Source organism: Thunnus maccoyii, chromosome 11 (assembly GCF_910596095.1).
Source record: "Thunnus maccoyii chromosome 11, fThuMac1.1, whole genome shotgun sequence".
Lineage (NCBI taxonomy): Eukaryota > Metazoa > Chordata > Actinopteri > Scombriformes > Scombridae > Thunnus > Thunnus maccoyii.
The window spans coordinates 29,740,617-29,766,871 of NC_056543.1; the positions used below are offsets into that span (position 1 = coordinate 29,740,617).

The 26,255-nt window shown below is 40.8% G+C and overlaps 2 protein-coding genes across 16 annotated transcripts in view; one reads left to right on the plus strand and one right to left on the minus strand.

Moving 5' to 3' along the window:
• The first annotated feature begins 491 nt into the window (after positions 1–491).
• Positions 492–23,324, plus strand: LOC121907453 (TBC1 domain family member 8). The gene is made up of 20 exons (XM_042427033.1): positions 492–825; positions 6,105–6,215; positions 6,591–6,709; positions 6,901–7,129; positions 7,872–8,112; positions 10,855–11,062; positions 12,779–12,976; positions 14,842–14,991; positions 15,243–15,393; positions 16,673–16,887; positions 17,250–17,367; positions 18,160–18,445; positions 19,611–19,752; positions 19,933–20,031; positions 20,161–20,229; positions 20,590–20,851; positions 21,106–21,171; positions 21,263–21,349; positions 21,546–21,658; positions 22,205–23,324. The coding sequence occupies exons 1-20, from the start codon at positions 699–701 to the stop codon at positions 22,628–22,630; spliced, it is 3,417 nt and encodes a 1,138-aa protein (XP_042282967.1). The 5' UTR covers positions 492–698; the 3' UTR covers positions 22,631–23,324.
• Positions 23,325–24,294: 970 nt separating this feature from the next.
• Positions 24,295–26,255, minus strand: part of neb (nebulin) — a 70,425-nt gene continuing 68,464 nt past the window's right edge. For all 15 annotated transcript variants that reach the window (XM_042426936.1, XM_042426935.1, XM_042426938.1 and 12 more), the window contains one exon: positions 24,295–25,179. In XM_042426936.1, coding sequence (XP_042282870.1) covers positions 25,006–25,179 — 174 coding nt within the window. In that variant the 3' untranslated portion in view covers positions 24,295–25,005. The remainder of the gene's footprint in view (positions 25,180–26,255) is intronic.

Genomic DNA, 26,255 nt, shown 5'->3' on the forward strand with positions numbered 1-26,255 from the left:
AGTGATTCTTTTCTTAATATTTTATTATCTTAAAATTTGGGGGAAATATAAGCAGAAGTTGAAGTGGAAGTTTTCTGTCTCCACAAAGCCACACAAAGTCGAAATGCTCAAGTACAGTTATATTTTTTAAGGGATATAATTACACTTTAACACAATCAGAATCCACTCAAACAGATAAAACACTGCCCTGACAGTCTGTGGATTAAACCGATTTTATTTTCTTTTTATATTTTTATTTAATATTCTTTTATATTCATTATAGACAACTGTAGTAGGTTTTTTGTGCCACAATAAGACAAAACAGCTTTTGTAAAGAGTGATTTTAACATTTTAGCATTTATCATTTTCGATGGGCCTATATTATAAGATCCTAAGATCACATTATATTTCATTCATAACAATCATCTTCGCTTGTTAAAACTGTGGGAAACTTTATGAACTACAGAGTGAGACCTCTTCTCAATAGACAATCTTTGGCTGGTGTGTACAGCTGCTGCTAATCGGGCGTGAGAGCGGAGACGTGAAGGGAGAAGTCTGAAGCCTGCTGTTGGGAGGGCAGGATAATCATGGATAAACCCGAAAACCCGCCGCTTTAGGACCGACCCGGCCGCTGCCGAGCCGGAGGACAGGCAGGGACAACTTCTTATACCGCCACTGTAGAGACGGAGACGGCGGAGGGTCCCTCCCTGCTGGAAGAAATGTGGCTAAACCCGGAGGAAGTTCTGCTGAAAAACGCACTGAAGCTGTGGGTGACCGAGAGGAGCAACGACTTCTTCCTCCTGCAGAGGAGGAGAGGCCATGGAGAGCCGACAGGCAAGATCACAGGTAGACAACAACAACTACAACACAACAAAAATAATGAAAAGCATAAGAAGCCACAGAGCCAGTGGGCATGACCACAGGTAAACAACGACAACATTCAGTAAGACAACATATAGGGAGGAGAGGCCAAGAGGAGACAGCTGCCAGAATGACAGGTGAACAACAAGAACGATACAGGAAAGGCCACAAAGAGCAAACAGGCAGGATCACAGGTGAATAACCACAACACAGGAGTGGTCATGCCAGTTATTCCAGAAATGAAGATCAAAGAGTTAACAGGATCTGTTAAACCAACATGTAGGAAAATCCTGCATTTTCCATTCCAATCACAGTATTCCCAGGAAACTGCCTTGAAACTAACCTCGATGGCAGATTAACTTCATCTCAACCCCTTGTTAAAAGCCAGTTGTCAGACTCCAACTCTCAACATTGAGGGGGCTTCGAACGAAACTGAAACACCTCAAAGTTCACTGTCCCACAGCTCATATGCAAAGTGTTCTCAGTTCAGTAAGTAAGATTTCACACAGGTCTTGAAACCAAGATTAGAAGAAGACTGGGGTTTTTCTTTAGATGCAGCTCTAGTCAAAACTCCACCAACACCTTAGTAATAAAAACAACCAAGACTGAAAGAATATAAGATTATTATTATTATTACTATTATTACTATTAATCACCTTCACACTGCTGATCCACAATATACTCTTAAATATTCACTTTGGTTTTATTACTTTTTTTCATATGAAGTGTTTCTCCAGTGACAGTCAGATACTGTGATTAATTACACCAGGCTTGAACTAGCCTCACCATGTTGGCCGTCTATTGGCTTTGTAGAATGGCTTAAACTTAAATAAACATTTAGGCTAACTGAAGTCAGGCTTTTCAAGTAAGCCTAGCTTTTCTAAACCTCTTACTTGTAACAGCTTGTGGATTACAGAAAATTACAACTCTGCTTTTCTGCTTTTCTTTGTTTTATATCATTGGACATTTTTCATATTTTTTGATGTTTTTATTGGCTAAATAATTCATCCAGAGATAATCCTCAGATTAATCGATAATGAAAATAATGGCTAGTTATAGTCCTATTACACACCTGTTATTATGGAATTATTTTGCAATTGGGGTATTTTCCAGTAATATTTAGTTAAAGGTCTCTTACTGCTCTTGCTCATGTGTTTTATAATGGCAAATGAACTTTGCCCAATAAATACGTAAAATGAGTCAAATCACACTCCCCTTATTGTATTCTATTAAATTCTAACTCTCTTATTCTTCTTACCATACATGGAATAAGAACTTTAGCAATCCTGTAATGGACATAAGAAGAAAATGTGTGATTTATACAGCCTTAAAAAGGACATGAAATATAATATTCAAGAGGAATATTCTCGTGACACTACAAGAGACAATAATGCCATAAAGATCACAAGATCACTTTTAAAGACTGCAGACACATTGACCTAGTTTTCATTGGACTTGTGTGACTTTTGTATGAAGACAAAAGTCAGTTAAAACTTCATCTGGGCCTGAACTGACCTCTTATTGTAATACCAGTATATGTAGGAGTTTTATAGGTTTCTGTCATACTCTGTTGCTTTAGATTTGAACATGATGAAATTCTGCCATCACTCTGTCATGATTTATATTTATACACCTTGCAGAACAGGTTCTATGCCTTTTATTCGGTGATTATCGACCACGTGCTTGTTGCGGCTGTGGCCTGTCTGACTGTTTCCCACTGCTGAGTTACAGCTCGGCTGCTTTCCCCATAACAGCCTGTTTGCTGTTTCCTCTGTCTCGCTTCCTCTCGGTGTTTTGTATCTGTACACAAGAGAACACATTGCTGGTTGTCTGTAGCGTAGAGTCATGTAATGAGTGACACTTAATTACATTCAACCAGTCAAACAGTTCATACAATGTCTTCTTTATGTTTCTGTCTTCCCTGTGGAGAAACCCGCCTCATCTCTCTTGTCCTAGAACAGAATAGTGGGAACTTCCTGGCCCGGGTTTACTTTGTGCATGTGTTTGTTCCTGCTGTTCCCACAGTAAGAGAGGTGAAGGGTCAAGTCCTGTTGTTATATCGTTCACCATTAACTAATTAAACGACCTTCACTTCGGCATTCCTGTCACACAGGTGGAGGAAACAACACAGAGCGGCGTTATCTATTTCATGGTTCAAACCTGGCTTTAAAAAAAAGTTTCCAGCTATGAAGATGAAAGCAACAACAGAAACACAATGTGGTTCCTAAGCTGTGACAACACACTGTCCTGCCCCTATCACACCAATGATAACATACTTTGAGCAAGATTTCTGAGAAGGGCTGGGCAACTAAACATCTGCAGCTGATCAGTCCCCTCATACCAGTGTTTGTGATTCATTTAACACTCAAAGTAACAGCAGTTTATCTTGATTTTTTTCTGTATTTGACCAGGTGGCACTAATTTTACACTCTGAAATAAATCAACACAGCAGATAATACTTTTTGATGCATTCAAGGGAAGACGGTCCGGTAGGTCTGAAAGCAGAGCCGCGTTTCTCTCTCAAAACCTCGTAAAGGTTGAATGTAGCCTTTATGTCTCCACAGAAGTATTCCCCTACGATGTGACCACTAGCAGAGAAAGGGAACGATTCATATTCACTCTTTTTTTTCTTCTTCTGAGGTTAGCAGTGACAGACGGATAGCTTTGTGTTGCTAGGCTGCCGGGTTCACAGCTTCAGGCAGGTCGACTTTGACTCTAAGATGTGGTTTACATTTGGCTGCGAGCCAGAACTGTCTGCTGGAGGAGTCTTTATCTTCACTTCTCCACCTGTTTAGACTTCCACCAATACGGGTATTTTTGGACACCGCTACTTTTGGATTGAACCATGTGACAGATGATATGTTGTGTGGATTTTCAGTGCTGACCTGTGTTTTCACCCTATCAAACTAACCAAACAACAGACGTTCATCGGGTAGAAAAGCCCCTTAGACGGCATTTTGACTATCACGAGACACTTAAAGTTTCGGGTGAATCCCATTCTGATGAAATGCCTTCAGGGTTAGTTGCTCTTTTTGGCAGAGAGAGACGGTTTCACTGCAGGATTTACAAACTGATAAACCCGAACCATGTCTCCTACATGTATGTTTTTTCTGGGATGTGTGTGTGTGTGTGTGTGTGTGTGTGTGTGTGTGTGTGTGTGTGTGTGTGTGTGTGTGTGTGTTGTGTGTGTGTGTGTGTGTAGCAGGCATGAGAAGGCAGTGGTATACTCTTCTCTCAACATAGCTTTGATATGCAGGCTTGCACTATGCTGTGATAGGCTGGGTTGATCTGGCTGCCTAAAAAGGCATACAGTTGAGTGTAATAATAGTATTTTCAGTCACCAGCTAATGTCATTTTGCTTGTTTAATATGTTGGATAAAAGCTTTTCCGAGTGATGTTTTACGTCTTTATTCTAAACAAAGCAACCGCCATCAGCCCTGATAGGAGGTTGAGAAGATGGAGGAGAGATGACTCACTCGCTTCAACCCTTTTTTCCAGCTTTGTGGCGTTCAGGGACCAGGAGAGATCATTGGCAATAATGCACTATGAGACGTTTGTCGTTATTGACCTGTTCCCCTGTGGAACTGCTGATGGCCGACAGCCTCCTGAAGTCTATAATAATCTATTTTGTCTTAGTGGGCTGATGAGGCCCACTACTGTCGTGTCATCAGCAAATTTAATGATACACTTTGTGCTGGATTTGGCAGAGCATTCGTGCATCAGCAGAGTGATCTGCAATGGGCTTAGGGCTAATTCTTTAATGGTTGTGAGTATTTAAAAGTTGATCCTTCAGCAGATCCTATAATGCAGACTTGTGGTTGTTAGTAGGTTTTAGCCTTTTTTAAATGTATAGTTGTTTTGTTGGGACATTTTTAAAAATTGTGTTTTAAAGGTCAATATATGTAAAACTACTCAGACCATCTCAAGATGCTTATTTTCACAGAGGAAATGCTTTAACGTGAATTAAAGCATTACCAAAGCAAAGATGTGTGTTGTCCTCATTGGAAAAGCATGATGCAGATTAGCCATGGTTTACAGAGAAGAAAACGTGACAACAAAGCTTCAGCCTGTTCTCAAAGTGTGGATCCGCTTGCTTGATCATTTAAATGCATGAAGCCATTCTACATTATTGGTTTTGTTTTCATCAAGACAGTTTACAAACTTCTTTATCCAAAAAATATCAGTAAATATCAGAATAAAGAAAAATTATCAGATATAAGAACACAATTTAAAAGTTAAAATCAATAATGGTAGTGTAATTATAGAAATGGATGTCATTAATTAACAGAAAACATGTCAGCTTGTGTCATGAAGTTGACAGACTGAGATGAAACCATGCGTTGCTGTGAAAGTAATCAGCAGTATTTTAACATGAATCCTGATGCCATTTGGATACCAGTGCAGTGAGCTCGTTAATGGTTTGAAACAGATGATAGTATTACTGAAATCAATGTGTAGCTACTGTGTATCCATTAAAAATACTGCACACCCATCAAATCCCCCAATTTCTATTCACCTGTGCCTCCTTCAGACATGAAATATAGTTGTCTGTGTGTGAACTCTTCACCTTCTCCAGTGTGTTTATAGTGTTAAAGGTTGGATTATAATTTGTTGATTTAGTATCTCAGTAAGCACTTGAGGATTTTTCAGGTCATGTTCAGCAAGTGCAATGTTCTCGCAAAATTACAGTCAAATTAATATTTAAGATGTTTTGAAATCTGCTTTGACAGAATTATACAGGCAGCTTGTTTGGGTTCTGTTGACTTGCTTTGGCTCAACTGCATTTACACATATCCTTCATATGTTAGATATATTTGAAAAAAAACATTACAAAGCAGTTTGCTAACTTGTGCTAACTTTATAAGCTAGCTAGTTCTTTTGACTCTGACTCATTCATTAGTCACTCAGTGGGGATTTGATTTGACAGACTAGTGAGTTTCAGTTAACAAAATGAAAGTGGACACTATTTTCACAAGGTGCAATGGATGATAAGTTACTTATAAGTAACATATTGGTGCTTTGTCAGTGACCATTGCTTGTTCACTAGTTTTTATGTTGCATTGAGGGATCATTGAGTCCATTATGGGAGGGGTTGGGAATAATGAGTCTCACTAGAGAATTCAGTCAACACAATAAAATTTCAGGCACACAATGTAGTAGAAGATTTAGTTGACAGTATGTTTGGACAGCCAGTGAGAGTAGTATCGCCTATATGTTTGCATAAAGTCAACCGCAGTGTTCTCTGTGCGTCGTCATCTCTGCAGGTCTCCTGGTGGGGGCGCTGGACACGGTGCTGGACTCCAACGCCAGGGTCACGCCCTTCCGCATCCTCCTCCAGGTTCCTGGCTCCCAGGTCAGCTGGGTGATAGCCAGCGGTGAGATAAACATTAAGCCTCCTGCTCAGTGTTTTACTTTTTGCCTTCATTCCCACCTCTCCTGTTTCATCATTTCATTTCAGATACTTTTATGTACTTAAGTTGCCTCATTGTTTTGACGTTTTATGTTAGCTTGTTTTTCCATCTGCACAAAATGCATTAATATCCTAAAGATAAGAAATTCTTCAAAAGTAAAAATGACTTTCATGTCAGACTATAATGGGGAAAGATTAGATAGATTACATTTGAGAGCAGAGAGGGTGACTGCATCATTCATGGAAGACAGAATACTTACTGGTGCATCATTGCATTATGAAGTTAGTTATTATTAGATAAGTGAAATTCCCTGCTATGTTTTGTCTTTTTGTCCATCAGGAGCTGCCATAGAGGAAGTGAACAAGCACTGGGACTGGCTGATCCGCAACCTCCTTCACTCTCTGTCTGTGTTTGAGAACAAGGATGATGTCGCCAGCTTCGTCAAAGGCAAAGTCAAGGTGTGGAACCTGCCAACGCTGCTAGAGGATGACTTTAGATTTTAAGACATGTTAACAAAGCTTTTCCTGTGTTTTTAAAAAGGATTTATCAGGTCAAAGTATCCACCTCACTGTAAATGATGATGAGGATGCCTTTGATGATGAACAGTCCATGTCCTGGAAGTAACGAGTGCAGGTTCTCTCCGCTGTAGGGCCTGATAGCAGAGGAGGTTCGGGGTCGCCAAGCCGCCCAGGAGGAGGACCCAGAGAAGTTCAGGGAGGCGCTGCTGAAGTTTGAGCTGCACTTCGGCCTCCCGTCATCAGAGAAGCTGGTGACATACTTCTCCTGCTGCTGCTGGAAGGGCCGGGTGCCTCGACAGGGCTTCCTCTACCTCAGCATCAACCATATGGCCTTCTACTCCTTCCTGCTGGGGAAAGAAGGTCTGTGCACCAAAGTGGGCTCTGGTTTTCAAACCAAAACACTTAAGTCAGCTAGGGAGTCATTTCCCACAATGTTTTAATGTGCCAAAATGCCAGTGATTGTATTTTACTTATGGGTCAACTTGAAAGTAACTTAAATCATTTGCGTAATAAATAGTCACCTTGTGTAGGTTTGAAAGGGGGCTCTGAAAAGTCTGCAGGTGGCCACAACCTTTGCAGAGCCACCTTTTCAAGCCTACAGTGGAGTGTTTGACTCTCATTTAGTGAACCAGTTAACTAACATTTATTAAGATGCTCCTTACATTAGCAGCACTAGCAGAGACTGGTCACCTGTGAGCTGTTTGAAGTGGGATGCATGAGCTCCAGGCAGACATCTTTCAGGAAGGGGTTCAGGACACAACAGGACTGATGGGAAATGGGGTCTTTGTACAAACATTAAAGCTGAGGCATGTGAGGATTTGTGTTGCTGGTCTTTGAAGCGAGTACTGTTGTGCATATATCCAGTCACTGCTCTTTCTTACAGCCTTTTTAAAAAAAATTCACTGCAACACAGTTGATAGAAATGCACAACTACATGTGTGCTTGTTTTCTTTCTCATTTCAGTAGAAAAGCTTCATATTGGCTTGACCCTGGGATGGAAACACAACTATGACCATTAGGTTGTTCACTTAGCTTGTAGTCGCATTGACATGCAGTCAGTCAGTAGAAATACAAATATTTTACCCTCCTCTGTCTTCCACAGTGAAGTTTGTGATCCCCTGGGCGGAAGTGATGCGGTTGGAGCGGGTCTCCACCGGCCTAATGACGGAGGCGATCCGGGTCAGCACACGGCAGCGGCAGAGGGAGTTCTCCATGTTCCTGAACCTGGACGAGGCCTTTGGGGTCATCGGTCAGCTGGCTGACATTGCCCTCAGGCGGCTGCTGGACAGCGAAGGCCTGGAGCTGGACCGAGTCCTGCAGCAACCCACACGCATCAGCAAGAGGTCAGCACTGGTTCCTGTGTCTGATGCCAATATGAACTGACAGCATTGTCAAAAAGATTCTTTAGTTCAACTGCTCATGTTTATTTCAGAATATTTCAGTTCATTTTTCAGGTTACTTCCCGAATACCAGTCTAATTTACTGTATGTCTTATTACAGCTGGCTCAGTTAAATAACGTAAGAATGGCCAAACCCTAAGAATAACCTAAGATTACATGGTGTGTTGGATGTATGTTGAATTATAACCCAAGTTTTATGACCAGTTGGACATGAAAGCGTCTCCTGCACATACAGAGAAGCAAAACAGGTTATTGCAATCAAAATAACTCTTATGTCTTGTAGTTCCTGTTTTTCTTTCTGTGGTTTAAGACACAAGTCATGACCGATGGTTCAGATAATGCGTGCACACACATATTTTTGATATATTGATGTGCTGTGTCTTGTTCTTTTAGTATTTTTGTTATCAGATGTTTTTGCATGTGCTTGTGCCTTCTGCTTTCTGTAAAGACTACAAACACATTTATTCAGTGAAAGAGATCATAACCCGCTTTTATTCATAGCATTCTTTCTCAAATGCCACTGTAACGCACAGGCATACTTATTTCTGTCTATGTAAAAACCTCAAAACCATAACAGGAAACAGGGATAAAAATATACTGAGTGAACTACAGTACAAATGTGTGTCTGGGCAGCAGACCACAACACAAAACCATCAGGGCAACAGATAAAAACTGAAAAAAGGAAGAAGAAATAAAAAAGTACAACGGTGGCACACAGAAACCACTGAGAGTCCAAAATGGTGAAAAAAAGAAAAAATAGGAAATAAACACGCAAGTTGAATGGGCTGCTGAAACTGAAACAGAGTTAACTGCAGCAATAATAAATAAAGGAAATAAAATATAGGAAGAAAAAAAGTGAAGAAGAAGAGAAGTCGTAGTTTATTTGCCTTCATTTGGTAACTACAGTATTATAAACTTTACCACTCATTTGCTTCCTAGTTTAAGTTCTCCTTTGTCTATAACCCGGTACTAAAAATAAAAGAAGTCTTGCTAAATTGATTTACAAACCATACGTCATGGTCCACAAACTATTTGTGTCTGCCAAGAGAACTTTACACTAATATTTTTGCACATTTTCTATAATCTTTAACCTATTTTTTTTTACATTTATCTTGTTTGCCCTTTGTGACTTTTAAACAGCCTGCTGTGATCTTCTACCATTCCTCTCAGTTTCTTCTAATCCATTGTTCATTGAAGTCTGTGTATATACAGTATATATAATATACAGTATGTCAATTTACACTTGTTGTATGTTGGATAATAGTTATGCTGGGTGAGCATCCTTCAGAGAGGAGTATGAGGAGATTTGGGTCACAAGTAGAAGGAAATAAAATATAGCTGTGTTTATAACTGAATTCTTCTCCAGGGCTGAAGCTTTGGCTTCTAGTCAAGGAGGGCAGTGCGCTGCCTCTCATCATAGCCTAGAGGCCAAACCTCCACCCCAAATCTGCCCTCATATCTATCCATATGTAAGCAGTGAGCCTGTGTGTTGCATTTTAAACCAATTACATTGATACTGAAGATCTCACTTCTCACAGTTTGCAAGGGATGACCTCATACATTTTTTTCTTGAAGAGCAGTATACTCCTAATATAGACTTGGTGTTTTGGTTAAGGCTGACCAAACTGCTTGTTACTGTCTGTTTAATGCTGCAAATGCCAGATGGAGGAGCTTGTAAGTCACAGTGGAAGAGAAGAAGACTAGACTAGAAACACATTGTCCACATGACAGACTGTACATTAAAAATGAATAAAACGTACATTTAAAAAAATCACAACATGTCAACTAATTGCTGGTGCTGATAGATAGGGCTGAAGAATAATGTTTACAGAGACAAAGACTTCAAATATGATTTTATTTGGAGTACACAGCGTCACTAACTCTGTCCTACCTCAAGCTGAAGTCTTGGTCATGTCACATGATTTTATCCAGTGAATTGTTTTGTCCCTTCAGGATGAAAAAAAGATGCAAAACTGTAGGGGAAGTCTACATCAATACTATGTCCTCTTCCAAGTGGTAGCTATGTGTGTGTTAGCTCCTAGCTTGGTACTGTTTTTAATCATCATGCACAACAAGAAATCACAAGCAAACCAGGTCATGTTACATCTGCTCTTTGTGTGTTTGTAGTCATGCTAGCGGCATGGCTCTAGGCAACGTCATTCTGTCGGTCGGTCGGTCGGTCCACCACTTCTAGACTGAAATATCTCAACAACATCTTCATGGATTGTTATGACATTTGGTTCAGACATTCATGGTCCCCAGAGGATGAATCCTTATGACTTTGGTGATCCTTCGACTTTTCCTCTAGCGCCACCATGAGGTTGATTTTTTTTTTCTGAAATATCTCAACAACTATTAGAATGGATTGCTGTGAAATTTGCTTCAAACATTCATGGACCCCAGAGGATGAATTTTAATAAATTTCATCTCCTCCTCCTCATCTAGCACAATCATCTGCTCAAAATTTTGTCCAATACTTTGGTTTATGACCAAATACCTGCAAAACAAGTCAGCCTTATCTGTACTTTGTGCTTGGCGCTGATTAGCAATGTGACAGCACCCGAAGGTTTAAAGAAGGGAATATGTCCTTGTTCTGTTTGATTTGCTTGCTAACGCCCAGAAACTCCTTCAGTTGCTCTTTTTGCCATTTACCTCTGTATGTTATCATCTTATTCTTCTCCCCAGGATCCTAGAGGAACAGGCGTTGAGGGAGTACGTCCTGGCTCTGTTTAGGCTTCCTCGTGGTGAAAGGCTTCATGAGGTGGCTTCCTGTTCGGTGTGGACACCCCACGCTCGCTGCCATACAGCCGGTACTCTGTACACCACTGACAGCTATCTGTGTTTTAGCAGCCGAGAGGAAGGCCGCTGCATCCTGCTCATACCCCTCTCAGAGGTACCTGAACCAGAAAATAATCAAAAGCTAATGGTGCATTCAAGTGGTTCCCATCAATATGTTAAATGCAAACTTTCCAAAAAGACTAGCCCCTACTAACCCTTGTTAGACTGTTAGATTACACAGATTACAACCTTTCAGCACTCCACCAAACCAAATACCTATTAAATCTTTTATGAACCGCCTGGCAGTTTGTCATTGTTCTTTTATGGCACGATGTAAATCTGCAATATAAAACAACCTGAAGTCAGACATCACATTCACATCCTGCATGTAGGGAGGTTAACATAGGTTTTCTCATTAGTTTTGTTGTTTTGTGAGATGCTCACAGCCCTGGTCACGGGAATGAAACCTGTGACTTTTCAGTTTCTAGTCTGCCTCTTTGTCCTGAGTGACTTTACTCAAGACTTTTTATCTGACAGTTTATGAAGGGAGCTAGTTTTTTTGGATATCGTCATGTATTTTACACGAGTTTGTTAAACAGTCTGTGTTTACTCTGCCTGCTACTGATTAAAGAGTAACACATTAATGTTTACACACTGACACATTATCGTGCAGAGGGGAATGTAGTGTGCCGCAGTAATACAGGTGACACATGTTGGACTCACACAGCCACATTTAGCATGTAGCCTGTATGTTTACATTGTTAAAGGACAAATTCAGCCTTTTAAAAATTCAGAAGCATAAATGATCAAAATTAGGATGTCAGGATTTCACTCAGTATGTTATCTTTATGCATTATATATACTTTTATTGTTTAGATTTATCATCACATATTTGCCTTTATAAGTGTTAAAGTGGTGGATTTTTCATAATGTTCAAACAATGTAAAAATAGTCAGACGACACATGTCAAAGACAGACTGTAAGTAAACCATAATGATGCAAATAATTAGAGAAACTCTGGATTAAATGAATGTTTTTTTACAGGAATTGAATTCGAGATTGCAAAAAATAAAATTGTACATTTTATTGCAGTATAACAGTAGTCGTTTTTGAGTTAGGTTTGGTTCATCGTGAAAAGCGGAGATTAGCAACAAGCTGCCTCGTCAGTTCATGAACAATGTGAGGAGTCATGCATACTTTCTCTGCTCCACTACTGTGGTTTAATCCTCTACTTCCTCTGTTGAGGCATTGTCTATAGAAAAGAATAATCATTTCCGCCCACCTAATCTGTTTTAATTCCCCTACTGCTCCCCCTGATTATCTGTTACCTCCATTGTCTCCTTAATTCCTGCATTTTTCCTGCCAAGCTGGTCTGTAATGTTCTTGTAGTGATGTGAGAGTAGAAATCATCAGGTCATCAGCAGCTTCAGTAGACACTGGTGTGTCATTATCTACAACAGATAATGCTGATTATTTATGTTGGTAATATGAGAACACAGCTGTGTCTTAATTTCAACATTTAGACCATTTCCAAGTACGACAAACATTATATTATTATTGCATTAATATTTCAATGTATGTGAGTACATGTCTCATGAAAAACAGTTGGGGGCAGTTAGCACCAGACTCCAGCCAAAGTTTTTCTTTGTTGACAGTTTGTCCTCTTCCATCTTTGGTGTTTTTTTAAAATTCTGACCTCGCTACGCAATGTCTTTAGAAAAAACACACTGTCTATTGTTTTCACCTCATTATATTAACCTGTTTATATTGCATGTACAGATTGGAATAACTCTGTGACAAAGTTTGTGTGTTTCTTCCATTTTCTCTGTAGGTGTTGTCCATAGAAAAAGCAGAGAGCACCAGCGTGCTTCCCAACCCAGTCATAGTGAGCATTCGGACCAAGAAAGCCTTTCAGCTAATTGAGCTGCAGGACAGAGACGAGCTGGTGGAGAGCCTCAACTGCAAACTCAGATCACTGCAGTGGAAACAGTCCATGTTCCGCAGCAGCAAAAGCGGCAAGAGGTCTATGGTATGCATGTTTGAGCTCTGTTGTTATTTTATTTATTTAATGGTCCATCTCCTTAATGTTGATTTATATATTTATCTACAGTAGCAAGAAAAAGTAAGTGAACCCTTTGTAATTACCTACATTTATGTATAAATTTGACATAAAATATAGTCAGATCTTCATCTAAGTTACAATTATGAACAAATACAATCTGTTTCAACTAATAACACACAAATTATTGTATTGTTGTTATTCACACAGTCATACATTCACATCGTAGGTCGGAAAAAGTATGTGAACTCTAGGCTAATGACATCAACAAAAGCTATTGGAGACAGGAGTTAACAAACCTTGAGTCCAATCAGTTAAACAAAAAGAAATCTCAAAGAGTTTAGATATTCATCAGTCTACAGTTGGACAAATTGTCTATATATGGAGAAGATTTAGTACTGTGGCTTCTCTCTCTAGAAGTGAGCACCCAGCTAAGATGACTCCAGGGCACAAGGGAGAGTACTCAGAGAGGTAAAAAAAGAACCCCAGAGTAACAGCTAGAGGCTTAAAGGAATCATTTGAGCTGGTTGACACTCTGTTCATGAGTCTACCATATGCAAATCATTGAACAGGCAAAGTGTTCATAGCAGTGGAAGGAAGCCACTGACCCCCCAAAAAACCATCACTGCACACCTTAAGTTTTCCAAAGAGCACCTTAACACTCCACAACACTACTGGGAAAATATTTTGTGAACTGATGAAGCTAAGGTTGAATTGTTTGGGAAGAACACGCAGCACTAGGTGTGGCATAAAAAGGGCACTGCATACCAACGTAAAAACATCATTCCAATGGTGAAATACGATGGAGGGGGCGTCATACTTTGGGGACGCTTGGCTGCCTCTGGGCCTGGACAGCTTGCCATCATCGAGGGAGGAATGAATTCCCAAGTTTGTCAAGGTATCTTACAGGACAATATCAGGCTGGCTGTCTGCCAGCTGAGGCTCAGTAGAGGCAGCAGGACAATGGCCCTAAACATCGAAGTAAATCTACTAAAAAATGGCCTCAAGCAAAGAAAATCCACCTTTTGGAGCAGCCCAGTCAGAGCCCAGCTCTTAACCCAATAGAGATGCTGTGCAATGACCTCAAGAGAGCCGTTCACACCAGACATCCTAAGAATATGAGCTGAAGCACTTCTGTAAGGAAGAATGATCCAAATTTCCTCCTGAATGTTGTGAAGGTCTGATCCACAGCTACCGGAAATGGTAACAAACCGGCTTGGTTGAGGTTATTGCTGCCAAAGAATGTTCGACCGGTTATTAAATCCAAGGGTTCACTTACTTTTTCCACCAGCACTGTGAATGTTCTATGGGTGTGTTAGAACAATGTCATTAGCATTCTGTACAGCACATAGTGTTTGTCTATACTTGACTTAGATAAACATCAGATCATATTTTATGACCAATTAATGCAGAAAACCAGGTGATTCCACACGGTTCACTTACTTTTTCTTTCACTGTATATTATGTATAACATATTCTCACATGCTCCCACATGTGGAGCGGGCAGAGTTGATGGACATATTGTTTGTGCTCTGAATACCAAACAGCTCTGGCTGTTTTAATATGGATGCAATGCTAATAAAGATCATTTTTAATTTGTTTTTTTCCTAACCTGTGTTGCTCCATCACTGAAAAATAATCCAATAGTCTTATTTTGCCTCAGTTGAAGTACATTTGTTTTGTTTCAATTCTCCAATATATTTTTAATATTTTCTGTAAGTTGATTCTTTGTTTTTATAGCAAATGTGATCCTGAAGCCACACCAGGTTCAAGTCCATACTGCTCAATTTCAGCATTTCTGAAACTGATGGGTTTTTTTCTTATATTTACGGCAGCGCTCCCCGACACCCTACTACACCTTCTACTATGACACCGGGTACTCTGATGAAGTGGAGATCGAGGAGCAGGTTCTTCGTAACACCGTCAACAGTGAGGCTCTGATGACGGCCTTCAACCAAAACCAACCAGGAACCAACAGCAACAAGGTGATTGGAGACTGACAGCACAGCTCAAGTCAAACTCAGATTTTCAGTCATAAATGAACAACAGACTCAAGTCAGACTCCAGAAACAGATTCTCACTAACTCCAGTGTTTCCTAGACATGCAGACATTTTAGTTAGTTGACTAAAAGGCTTGTTGGTGTGAAGGAGTATCACCAGTAGCATCTGGTGATCATTTGAACAACTCTGCACAAGTCTCAGCAAGTTTATCTGTTAATCTGTGTGTTTGTGTCAGAGTATGGAGCAGGTGAAGGAGAGGCTGTGGGAGGATCATTTCTCTGAGTTCGGACGTGGCGTCCACATGTTCCGCACTGGGAAAATCCAAAGGCTGGTTTCCATGGGGATACCAGAGTCACTGCGGGGCGAGCTGTGGATGACGCTTTCAGGTGAGACAGATAGCTTGAAAACTAAGAGCCTTAAAATCACAGAGCTTCTGCATGTGATAGAACCAGTTGTTAGATATTTTTCTAACAGACAGAAGAAGCGACTGTAGTCACTAGAGGGTCCTCACAAAGATAAAAGTACAGGGATGTGTGTTTTTTCAGCTCACATCCTCTTCTCTCCAACTGCTGCACGTCCACATGCTGTGAAGACACCACACTCTCAGTCAAAACCAAAGTCTGCCAGCTTTTATTTTGGTTTGCTGTTGGTTCCTCTGCTCAGTCTCATTTCCTCACCACACAACAGCAGCCGTCGTTTGAACAAAAACTGAAACTGAGGTACAATAGCTGTGGTGGAACACTACCGGGAATGAAAAAGAACACGACCTCTTCACACTGAGACACAGAAACTTTTGAGTATCATTATTTGTTATTATTGATGTTTCTATACTGTTTGGGGAACTTTTATTACTATTAACTAGCCATTTTTTGCAGCATCTATCAGTCAGTCAGTCATTGGCAGTGTAGAATGTAGAATTTCTTTTTCTGGTCTGCATATACACTTAAATACACACTTAAATAGAGCAGCTCAAAACAGCACAATAACCCAACTTAAAGGTTTTTATTTTTTTGTCCTCCATTCCAAAAAAAGAGGTGCAGGCTGCAGCTGCAGCTCGTAATGCTGACACTTTTAACTTTTATGTTTAATCTCAGAAGGTAACTTCAAACAACAACACAGTGTATGTGTTTAGTGGTGGTTGAATCTTTTTTTTTTTGTTCTTGCGTCAGGATTTAAATATAGAGGATGACCACATTTCCTCATGAAGAAAACAATAACAAAAAAAAATCACGTCAGCGGTTGATGTGGACTGTTGCACTTTCCTCTGGATTTCATCATCTCAAGCAGAGATTTTCCAGTGGAATCCTCAGTCCCTCTCTTGACTCATCAAATGGTCATTTTTCATATATGCAAGAAATAAGTTTGCTGCTGTTGTTACAGCACTCTCACACAATGACCTCTGAATCCCAGAATGCCCTGCTGTCCTTCAAGCAGTGAAACGCAACTGCGAATGATGTTTCACAGCATCACTAGTGAGCTCATCGTTATCTCAAAAACACTTTCCAACATAAAGAGGCTTGAATATATCTATCAGAGTGAACATATATGCTTCTTGTTTTTATTCTGTAAAAGTCATGTTGTCATGGCGTTGTAAAGGAGTTGTCTTTTCGCACTGTGGTAAAGAGACCTGCTAATTAACAGTATTTCTATCTCTGGGTTGTGCAGATGCATCCACAGAGCTGGAGTCCCATCAGGGCTACTACACCAGCCTGGTGAAGAAGTCGATGGGCCAGAGCACCCTGGCCACCGAGGAGATAGAGCGAGACCTGCACCGCTCGCTGCCGGACCATCCCGCCTTCCAGAACCCCACAGGCATCGCTGCGCTCAGGCGTGTCCTCACCGCCTACGCTCACCGCAACCCCAAGATCGGTTACTGTCAGGTATCAACTTGATGATTTATGATATACTGTACAAACATCACAGTAATATGACTTAATGGAGCAGCAGTAGAAGTGGTAGCAAAGGTAGTAAAGTTGTGATTATCAAACAGCTTCATCATTTCTTAAATTTCTCCACCAATCAGTGTTTTATTTAAATTAAAAAAATGAATTAAATGACTTACATCAGCCATCATCTTGCTTCTGGAAGCTCTCTGGTTGCTTTTCTTCTGTCACGGCGCAGCAGGTCAGCTGCTCAGACAGGGAGTGTTCACTCGATGGCTGCAGTGTATCCTGACTGTTAGATAGACGGCCTCTGATCTTCGTTTGTGTTTCTTTCTCCCCTTTCGTCTCCTCCCGTCCAGTCTATGAACATCCTGGCGTCGGTGCTGCTGCTCTACGCTAAAGAGGAAGAAGCTTTCTGGTTGCTGGTGGCAGTTTGTGAGAGGATGCTGCCCGACTACTTCAACCGCAGAGTCATAGGTAAGAGGTCAGGGTTCAAACAAGAAGAGATGATTCAGCACTGGATTGTGTTTTTAAGTGTTATTTACTGTAAAAACTGAAAACATATATTTATAAGCTTTATTTACACATATTCACTTCACTCTCTTAGCTTCTCCTTTCTTAAGAGCACACACGTTGTTTAAAGTCATAATATCACAATCTGTCGTGTCGGATCATTTAGTTTCAAATTCCTGTTTTGTGTTGCGGTTGTTTTGTCTGAGCTGCTGCCTCTCAGACACCAGACAGCCCGAAAGGCTTATTTTTGGCCTCTGAAACACAGTCTAATTTCCTGTGCTTTGTGATGTGATTTGCGGTTTATTTATGACATGCGAGACGCATTTGAAACAATTTCCTTTTCCTTATAACATCCTATGAGAAAACAGGTGCTTTTGGGTGTCTTTCCAGCTTTGAAATAGCAGTGATTGTGTTCATAGTGTTTGTGTGTAAAGCACTGATGCATGTCTGAAAGGATAAAGCTGGAGTTATTTTATTTTTTGATGATTGTTGACAATTTCCTTAATTCTAACCCTGAAGAGACAGTAAACAGACAGCATATGGTAGACAGTAAACAATGAATGTTTGCTGCTTACATGTATTTCTGTAAAGCCACTGAGTCATAATGAAGGAATACAGCGTGTCACCCACATGCAACTAAATGGCTCATTTATGTGTCATGTTATGAGCTGTATCAGGCTGGTGCTTCACAATCAGTAATTGCTTTTACCCAAACACCTAACAAACACTTTCTGACTCCATCATTCCGTCCTGCAGGAGCTCAGGTGGATCAGTCTGTGTTTGAGAAGCTGATCAGTGAGCGTCTTCCAGAGCTGGCCGAACACTTCCCAGACCTCTCCACCCTCTCCTCCGTCTCCCTCTCCTGGTTCCTCACCCTCTTCCTCAGCGTCCTGCCCTTCCACAGCGCCGTCTGCGTGGTCGACAGCTTTTTCCTCCACGGAATCAAAGCCATCTTCCAGCTGGGTTTGGCTGTGCTGGAGGCCAACGCTGCACAGCTCTCTACCAGCACAGATGAGGGACAGGCGCTAATGATTCTCACAAGGTACATTCGCGTATCAGTGCTTGACAGCAGGCAACTTTCAATTTTATTTTTAAAACTGGTTGCTTGCATGTATTTTTGCACAAATATCCTGCATAAAGGTTTTTACAGGAAATGATATCTTGGTGAAGATGAAGTTTTGCAAATATTTGAACTTGTTAGTATCACATCGTTTAGTGAGCAATGACTTCCCCTTTTCTCTAACTGCTGACGCTAGGCATGGTCAACACATTCTGTTGTTCCGTCTATACTGTAGGCATTTCAGTTCCGGTACCCATTCAACCACTATGCAGTGTTGCTGCTTTCATATATATCAGATTTACAGTGCTGTGTAAAAGTTGTAGGCACTAAAAGTAAAGTGAGGATGCTTTCAAAAATAATGCCATCAATACTTTTTATTTATCAGTTAACTTCATACAAAGTTGAGTAAACAGCAGAAACCTAAAGTAAATCAATATTCGTGTGAGCAGCTTTGTCTTTAAAACAGCAGCAGTTCTCCTCGTTACACCTACACAGTTTTTCAGGTACTTGGCAGGTCGGTTGTTCTGCATCTTGGAGAAGTTGTCACAGTTCTTCTGTGGATCTCAGCATCTCAGCTGCTTCTGTCTCTTCATGTTAATCCCAGACTGACTCCATGATGTTGATCAGGACTCCTTGTTCTTCTTGGTGCTGAAGATAGTTGGAGTCATCGTCATGCTGCAGAATAAATTTGGGAGCAATCAGACGCCTCCCTGATGGTGTTGCATGATGGATAAGAATCTAAGTGCCTACAACTTCTGCATAGTACTGTAGATGTTGCTTCTAAATGTTTGCAACATGTTGGGCACTCAACCACTTAAGGTGTGATTTCTGTCCAACACCTTGCAGCAACAAACCTGTAAAAAAGAGGCTCTGCTGTTGCTTCCTCTGACTGTTTTTTATACACACTTTCAAGCAGAGCTGAGCATGATGTAGATTCAGAACCTGATATCTGATATAAAACTTCTCTCAAACCTATAAGTACAAAATCATGCATGAATTCTGATTCATGAAAATACGGATCTTCCCTAACTCAGGTTGCATCTGCCTGTTTGAAGAGCAAATGAGATTCAATGTGGCATTAAAACTCACTGCCAGGCAGTCAGCATGTTTCTGTTAATGTGAAACCTTGGTTCTTGTTGTTTCGCAGTTTTCTCGAGCAGGTTGGAAATGAAGCGTCATCTTGTCCTGTGTCCCCTGTGCACGCTGCAGAGGAGACCAGCAGCAGCAACCCTGACGTTCCCGCTGTGAGACACACCAACATAACCGACCTCATCAACGAGTCCTATGAGGTGAGAAGCACACGCATACGATGTAGGCTGATAATTGCCTCTCTTTAATTGTTTTCACACATTTTATGTGTTGATTTGAATGGTTTTTGCAAGTCATTTCTTAATTTTTCGTGTATGGATGACGTGTTTGCTGTGGCTTTCGAGTTCCAATCATTCCCTGACCTTTTTTGCTTCCGTCAGAAATTCGGAGACCTGACAGTGAGGCAGATTGAGAGGCTTCGCTGTCGACATAGGATCCAAGTGCTGCAGGCTCACGAAGACACCACCAAAGAAAACGCTGTGAGTAGATGTGATGCTGTCATACTGTCTACCTGTAAAGCTATTCAGAAGAAAGGTTAAAATCATGTTTTAGTCACCCAGTATTCCTGCACTCAGACCGCCATGTTTCCTGTCTTTGTCTGTGTGCAGCTGAGAGTGGTGACACCGGATGTTTCCATCTCTCCAGAGGACTTGGCGAATGTCTACGACCTTTTCAAGGTATCTTCTTTTCCTCTTCCTGCTAGTTTATCTCTGTCTTGGATAAAATGGCTGAATGAGTCTTGTGTTGTCAGAGAACTGCAGGTTTGAAGGAAACTGAAATATTTAGGCCCCTACAATGTGCTCCCTTATCTTCTTTGACTTTTCCGTCCTCACTTTTTCTCCTCTTCCTCATCTGTTTCCACCACACCTCCCTCATTCCCTCTCTTGTCCTTTCTACTCATTTCTAACCATCTTTCTCCCGCTTTTTTCTTTCTCCTCATTTCCCCTCTTGTCCTCACTATCTTGTTTTTTTCCCTCTCTCCTCCTTGTTTCTTGTTTTTCCCACTCCTCTCCCTCCTCTCCACTCTCCTCCTCCAGACAGAGCACCTTATCAGTCTGTACTGGGGTGACACCAGCTCTGCGGCGGCAGCGGAGGCGGCAGCGTGGCGGCACGGCGACTCCTACATGGAGCGGCAGTACCGGCTGGACCGCCCCCAGTTTAAGAGCCTGTACGGGCTGCTGGCGCCGTGGCCCGGCGGCTCCAACCAGCACACCGACACACTGGCCAACCGCACCTTCACCCTGCTGGACCAGGACTGCGACAATCTGGTCACCTTCAGGGAGTTTGCCGGCTGGCTGGGTAGGTGAAGGAAGGAAAGACAGACAGAAAGAATTGAGACGCTGCTGAATGTTTGCTGAAAAGGTATTTTTAGGGATTTTCCACCAACAAGCGGCTTGTCAAGTTGATCCTTGAACCAAAATTGTAAATGTTTCTGTCATTACAAAACCTACAGACACACAAGCTTTCCTGAAGGTTTGGAGACTAAGACAGGAAACGGAAAGACACATATAATATGTTTTAACTCTCTGTTCTCCTTTTTTTCTTTCTCTCAGATACTTTCTACTGTGAAGAGCTGAATGAGAAGATAAGGCTGCTGTACCGTCTGCACATACCACCAGGTTATTCCTTCTCTGAACACGATGAAAGACATGAGAGTTTCAAGCTGGAGTCAGCGCTCTGACTGATTGGTTTTCTTAACTCTGTCTACAGCTCTGACAGAAAGCGAGGATGACCCCTCCCTGATGAAGAGCCCCCTGGTGTCCACTAACAGACCCCTATATGTCAATCTGCCCTCTGGTTGGTCCCCACACACTGATCTACTGTCTGTCTGACACATTTCACACACTACAACTTAACAAAGCATGAAAATAGACAAACACAAGTAATGTAAAATGTGTTTTGTTCAGTTAATATGAATGTATAAATGAAGAAAATAGATTTTTTTGTTGTTGTTGTTTGGTTGAAGAATATCTAACTAGAACTGTTGTTCCAGGTGTTCCAGGTGATGAAGTGAAAGATTACCAGGAGCAGCTGAAGCAGATGCTGCGGGATCTGGTCAAAGAGAAGGAGAAAGATGTGGAGAAACCTCTGCCGCTCATGATTCAGGTACTGGAAACACACGCTAACCACACAGCACAAACACAGGCTGTCATTCATCATACTATCATACAGTCAAACCTTATCTTTAAGTCGTGGTCGCTCATTTCATGTTCAAAAGCATGTGTCCATACTGAAGATCAGGCTCACATCTGCTTGGGAAACAAGTAGGCTACAAACTTTTCAATAAACTTATTTGTGCATTCTGTGGCAAAATATGAGGAGATCCAGGGTTGCAACTACCAATTATTTTCATTATCAGTTAATCTGTACATCATTTTGTGATTAATCAACTGGTTTTGTTCGACCAACAGTCCAAAAACTAAAGATGATCAATTTGCGATGATGAAGAACAGAGAAAAGCTGCAAATTCTTCAGTAGCTGAAAACAGAACGTTTGGCATTTTTGCTTGATAAATAACTTTTTTGATATTTAGATTAAAGACAAGTCAGCACTAATTTATTGCTCTGTTGTAGAAACAGAGCAGTAGATTAATAATAATAGATTAATAATAATGAAACACTGATATAACCCTCACCTGCCCTTCCTCCACAGCGGGAGTTCATCCAGTTCTGTAAGACACTGTACAGCATGTTCCACGGCGACCCAGAGGAGAACGACCTGTTCCAGGCCATCGCTACGGTAACCAGTCTCGTCCTGCAGATCGGTGAGGCCGGTCACCGAGGACGCCGCACAGGGTCAGAGGGCACCAGCCGAGATGAGGCTGAAGGAGCGGAGGCCACGCAGGCGAATGCCAAGGACCGCCGCTCCTCCGTCTCCGGGGTTTGTGACGGGAGCGCGACGCCGGAGAACGAGTGGACCATCAGCTACGCTCAGATCCTGGCGTCGCTATTGACAGAGCAGGCGCTGGTGAACTTCTTCGAGAAGCCGGTGGATCTGTCAGCGAAAATAGCAGCAGCCAAGGAGAAGCAGTACCACCAGCGGGCGGGTCTGCTGACGCTGCAGCACAGGACCAGATGACTGAAACATACTGACTTTTGACTTATGAAGAAAACCACGATATCAGTATCATTTGACAGAATGTGACAGAACGCAGCGGCTTCAGCAGCTAAAATTCAGAAGCTAGTCAGGAAGCCAAAGAGCCTTTTAAGTAATCTGTAACATTTATCAATAGTATAATTGTTGGAATTGCAACCACACTGGCACAACTTGTTTCTTTCTACACAAGTCACTTATAGCCTGTGACGACCTGAGCTACTGTGGCCTCTAACTGACAAAAGACAGTGCTGTCTTAAAACTCTAAACTCCCAAAACATTTTGAGCCAGAAAAACAGTTTAGTTGTGAAGCCTCTAATCTCAGCAGCTGGCCATTTAGGATATGATGTAATTATTGTCTCCTTATGTCACCATGAGGATGCCTGGCAGTACTGTGTTGCCAAATAATTCTTACTAACAACAATGCAGCATTAAGGACAAATCTACCATGCATTGAGTTGTTTTTTTTTTTGTTTTTTTTTTTACAGATTTTATAACTATTGTTTCTTTTGTATTAAATGTTTTCACTTGCACGCACCTTGATGTTTTAAAAACTTTTTCAAATGTAATGGGAAACAATCTACAGTGATCTAAAAGTTGCAGAATGCAGAACATGTAAAAAAAAAAAAACAGACCAATGCTGGAATTGTCCTTTAAAATAAAAGGCATTGCACACAGAGACGTGGTTTCTCTTTTCTCCTCCGCTAGAGCAAAACTAGCCTGATATTTAACATTTCATTTTCACTTTCACTTCATCATTCAGTTATGTACGTCAGTTGTGTTTGTAAAACCGGGTCAAACTGTTTCGTATAGTAGAAAACACAAACTCTCATTCACTGTGAAACCCCCCAACAAGACTATTAACTAGGTAGCAGCAGTCGTAACTATACATAACACATTAGTAGTGCTGCAACTAACCATTATTGTCATTATCGATCAACCTTTGGATTTTTTTTTTTTGATTAATTGATAAGTCATCTGGTTGATCAACAGTCCCCAACCCAAAAATATTCAGTTCACTGTCATAGAAGACTAAAGAAACCAGAAAATATTCACATTTGAGATGCTTAAATCAGAGAATCTGGACTTTTTTTCTTAGAACACTACTCCAAACAGTTAATTGATTATCAAAATAGTTGGTGATGAATAGTTTTCAACTACTCAGTTAACTAACTATTCATTGCAGCTCTACACATCAGTGTTCTAAACTCATCACCTCTGAATTGGGACATTTGGGACATTCAGAGGTGATAAACATTATAAACATTACATAGTTTGTCCACCAGAGAGCACTGACAAGTTTTCAACTGTAAAGTATTCCTACCAGCACATGGCTGCACCTTGATCATAACCCTTTAATAATCTAATCTATTTTTAAACATTTATCATTATTGGATTTTTAAAACTCTCAAATATTGATTTTTTTTTAATCTCTATCAGCCTCAAAAATCAACTCCTGGTCAGGCTCTAATGTGGATCTGTTTGTTTTGATATGAGGGAATCTGTCTAATCATTCTCTAAATGCTGTTCTGCATTACAGTATAAGAACCATTCAGCGGCTTCACCTTAAAGACTACTGAGAAGGACAATAAAATGTATGGAAGATGCCAGAAGTCAAAGTTGAGAATGAAAAGAAGGAGGCAGAGAACTGCAGGAGCTTGGTGTGCTTTATTAGCTACTGATTAAAGGTAGAGGATGTCCTTTACTCCAGGACCTAGATAATCGGAAGAAACAAAACACACATTCTACTAGTGGCCAGCCTTCAGTAAAGGAGGGAAGACCGGGGCTTGTCTCATTAAACTCTCTTCAGAAGTGGTTCGATCATGGAGGAGGTCAAAGGTGATGACTCCTTCTGGCTTTCATTATTTTAATCATTTCTTTGTTGTTAGATTTTTTTCTCTCCATAGAATTGCCATTAAAGGCTTAACTGGTACTGCCATTGTTTATATGAGAAAATACTCTCTCGATACAACTCTGACAAAATATATTTTAAATATTTTTGAGATTTACATAATAACGGGCCAGGACGTATATGTGGGCGAGTCTTGTTTTAAAAGTCAAAACAATCGTAAATAGTCTGTCATTCATCATAGGATTAGTATGTATAATCAGAAATATTTATATGCGTCATGTTTGAGATGCTTATGTCACATCCACAGGCAACAGCAGCAACAGCATATGAATGATAACAGACATACAAAGGAGAATTACAATACAATAAAAATACACTTACAGAGCTATGACAGACTGAAAACTACACATTGCACTAAGCCACAGTTGTGATCGCTGGAGGAAGACCAATGAGTTGGCCCTGTGGATGTGTCTCGCCCACTCCTGAGGGAGGTAGGCGGGCTTTGTCTTTAAATTGCTTCAACGTAGTTGGCTGGCAGCATGCCGGTCTTGCCGGTGCGCTGCACAGTACCATACATCCATCCCTCGTCGATGGACTGCACGTTCACGATGACGTCGCCATCCTTGAAGGACACCTCATCACTGTCGGCTGCGCCGTAGTCATACATGGCGCGCACAGTTTTCTGCACAGAATAAACGGAAACAGGTCAGAGGTGCATGTATGAGGGTGGTGTAAGTGCAAGAGGTTAAATGATAAAGGCTGGAGATATTTTACATCTGTTTATTGTGAACAAATCCAATGAAAAGACCAAAACCAACAATTTACTAACAAGTATTGTCTATGTTGCCAACTGTCCTGCTGCCTTAAAGGATAGGTTCACAATTTTCAAGTGTGTCTTAAAACAACAGTCAGGTGTCCATATGAACAGTGAAAGAGGTTTTCCTTGCTGTAATCATTCCTCCTGTTCATACTGGATATTAAACGATCTTCAAATGTGCTTTCAATGTAACTGATGGAGGCCAAAATCCACACAAACATTCTGTGCAAAAATGCATTTAAAAGTTGATGTGAAGCTTATATGAGGCTTTAGCAGTCTGAGTTAGTCATATCAAGTGGATATCTGACACATTTACAGTGTTTTCAGCATTAAATGAATGAATGAATGAAATTAAACTTTGTGTTTCCTCTGACAGTGTTTCCCTGTTGAGCTGTGGTGGAAGTGTAGTAACAAAAAGAGGAACTTTGACACTAAAAAGACTGTAACACTGAAAGATATCTGCTTGATATGACTCATTTGGACACCTGAAGCTTCATATTAGCTTCAGATAAACTTTTAAATGCATTTTTGCACAGAAGGAGGCTCCATCACTTACATTCTATGTGCATTATGAAGGGATCTTCTAATGGTCAGTATGAACAGGAGGAATGATTAGAGCGAGAAAAACATGTTTCAATGTTCATCTGGGCTCCTGACTGTTGTTTTAAGACACACTTGAATAATTGTGAACCCATCCTTTAAATACTCATCAGTGTGTATTCATCCCCAGTCAAAAATAATGCCCAATAAAAACACTATTTCATGCTGTTTGAGTAATGTTTGTTAAAAACTAGAGAGCCCAGCTGTTTTAGGAAATTATTGAGCCTTTTTAAAGAATATAAGATTTTTGTAAGATTTACATCTTCATTGGAATCAATTGGTATTGTTAGTTTAAGTCTTTTCATAGGATTTATTGACAATGAGAACAATCTAGAATAACA

Excerpts from the sequence above, each read along its gene's own strand:
- LOC121907453 (XM_042427033.1), top strand. The coding sequence starts at position 699 with ATGTGGCTAAACCCGGAGGAAGTTCTGCTGAAAAACGCACTGAAGCTG. Across the intron at positions 12,977-14,841 it reads AAAGCGGCAAGAGGTCTATG|CGCTCCCCGACACCCTACTA; the intron begins GTATGCATGTTT and ends TATTTACGGCAG. Across the intron at positions 18,446-19,610 it reads GCGCTAATGATTCTCACAAG|TTTTCTCGAGCAGGTTGGAA; the intron begins GTACATTCGCGT and ends GTTGTTTCGCAG.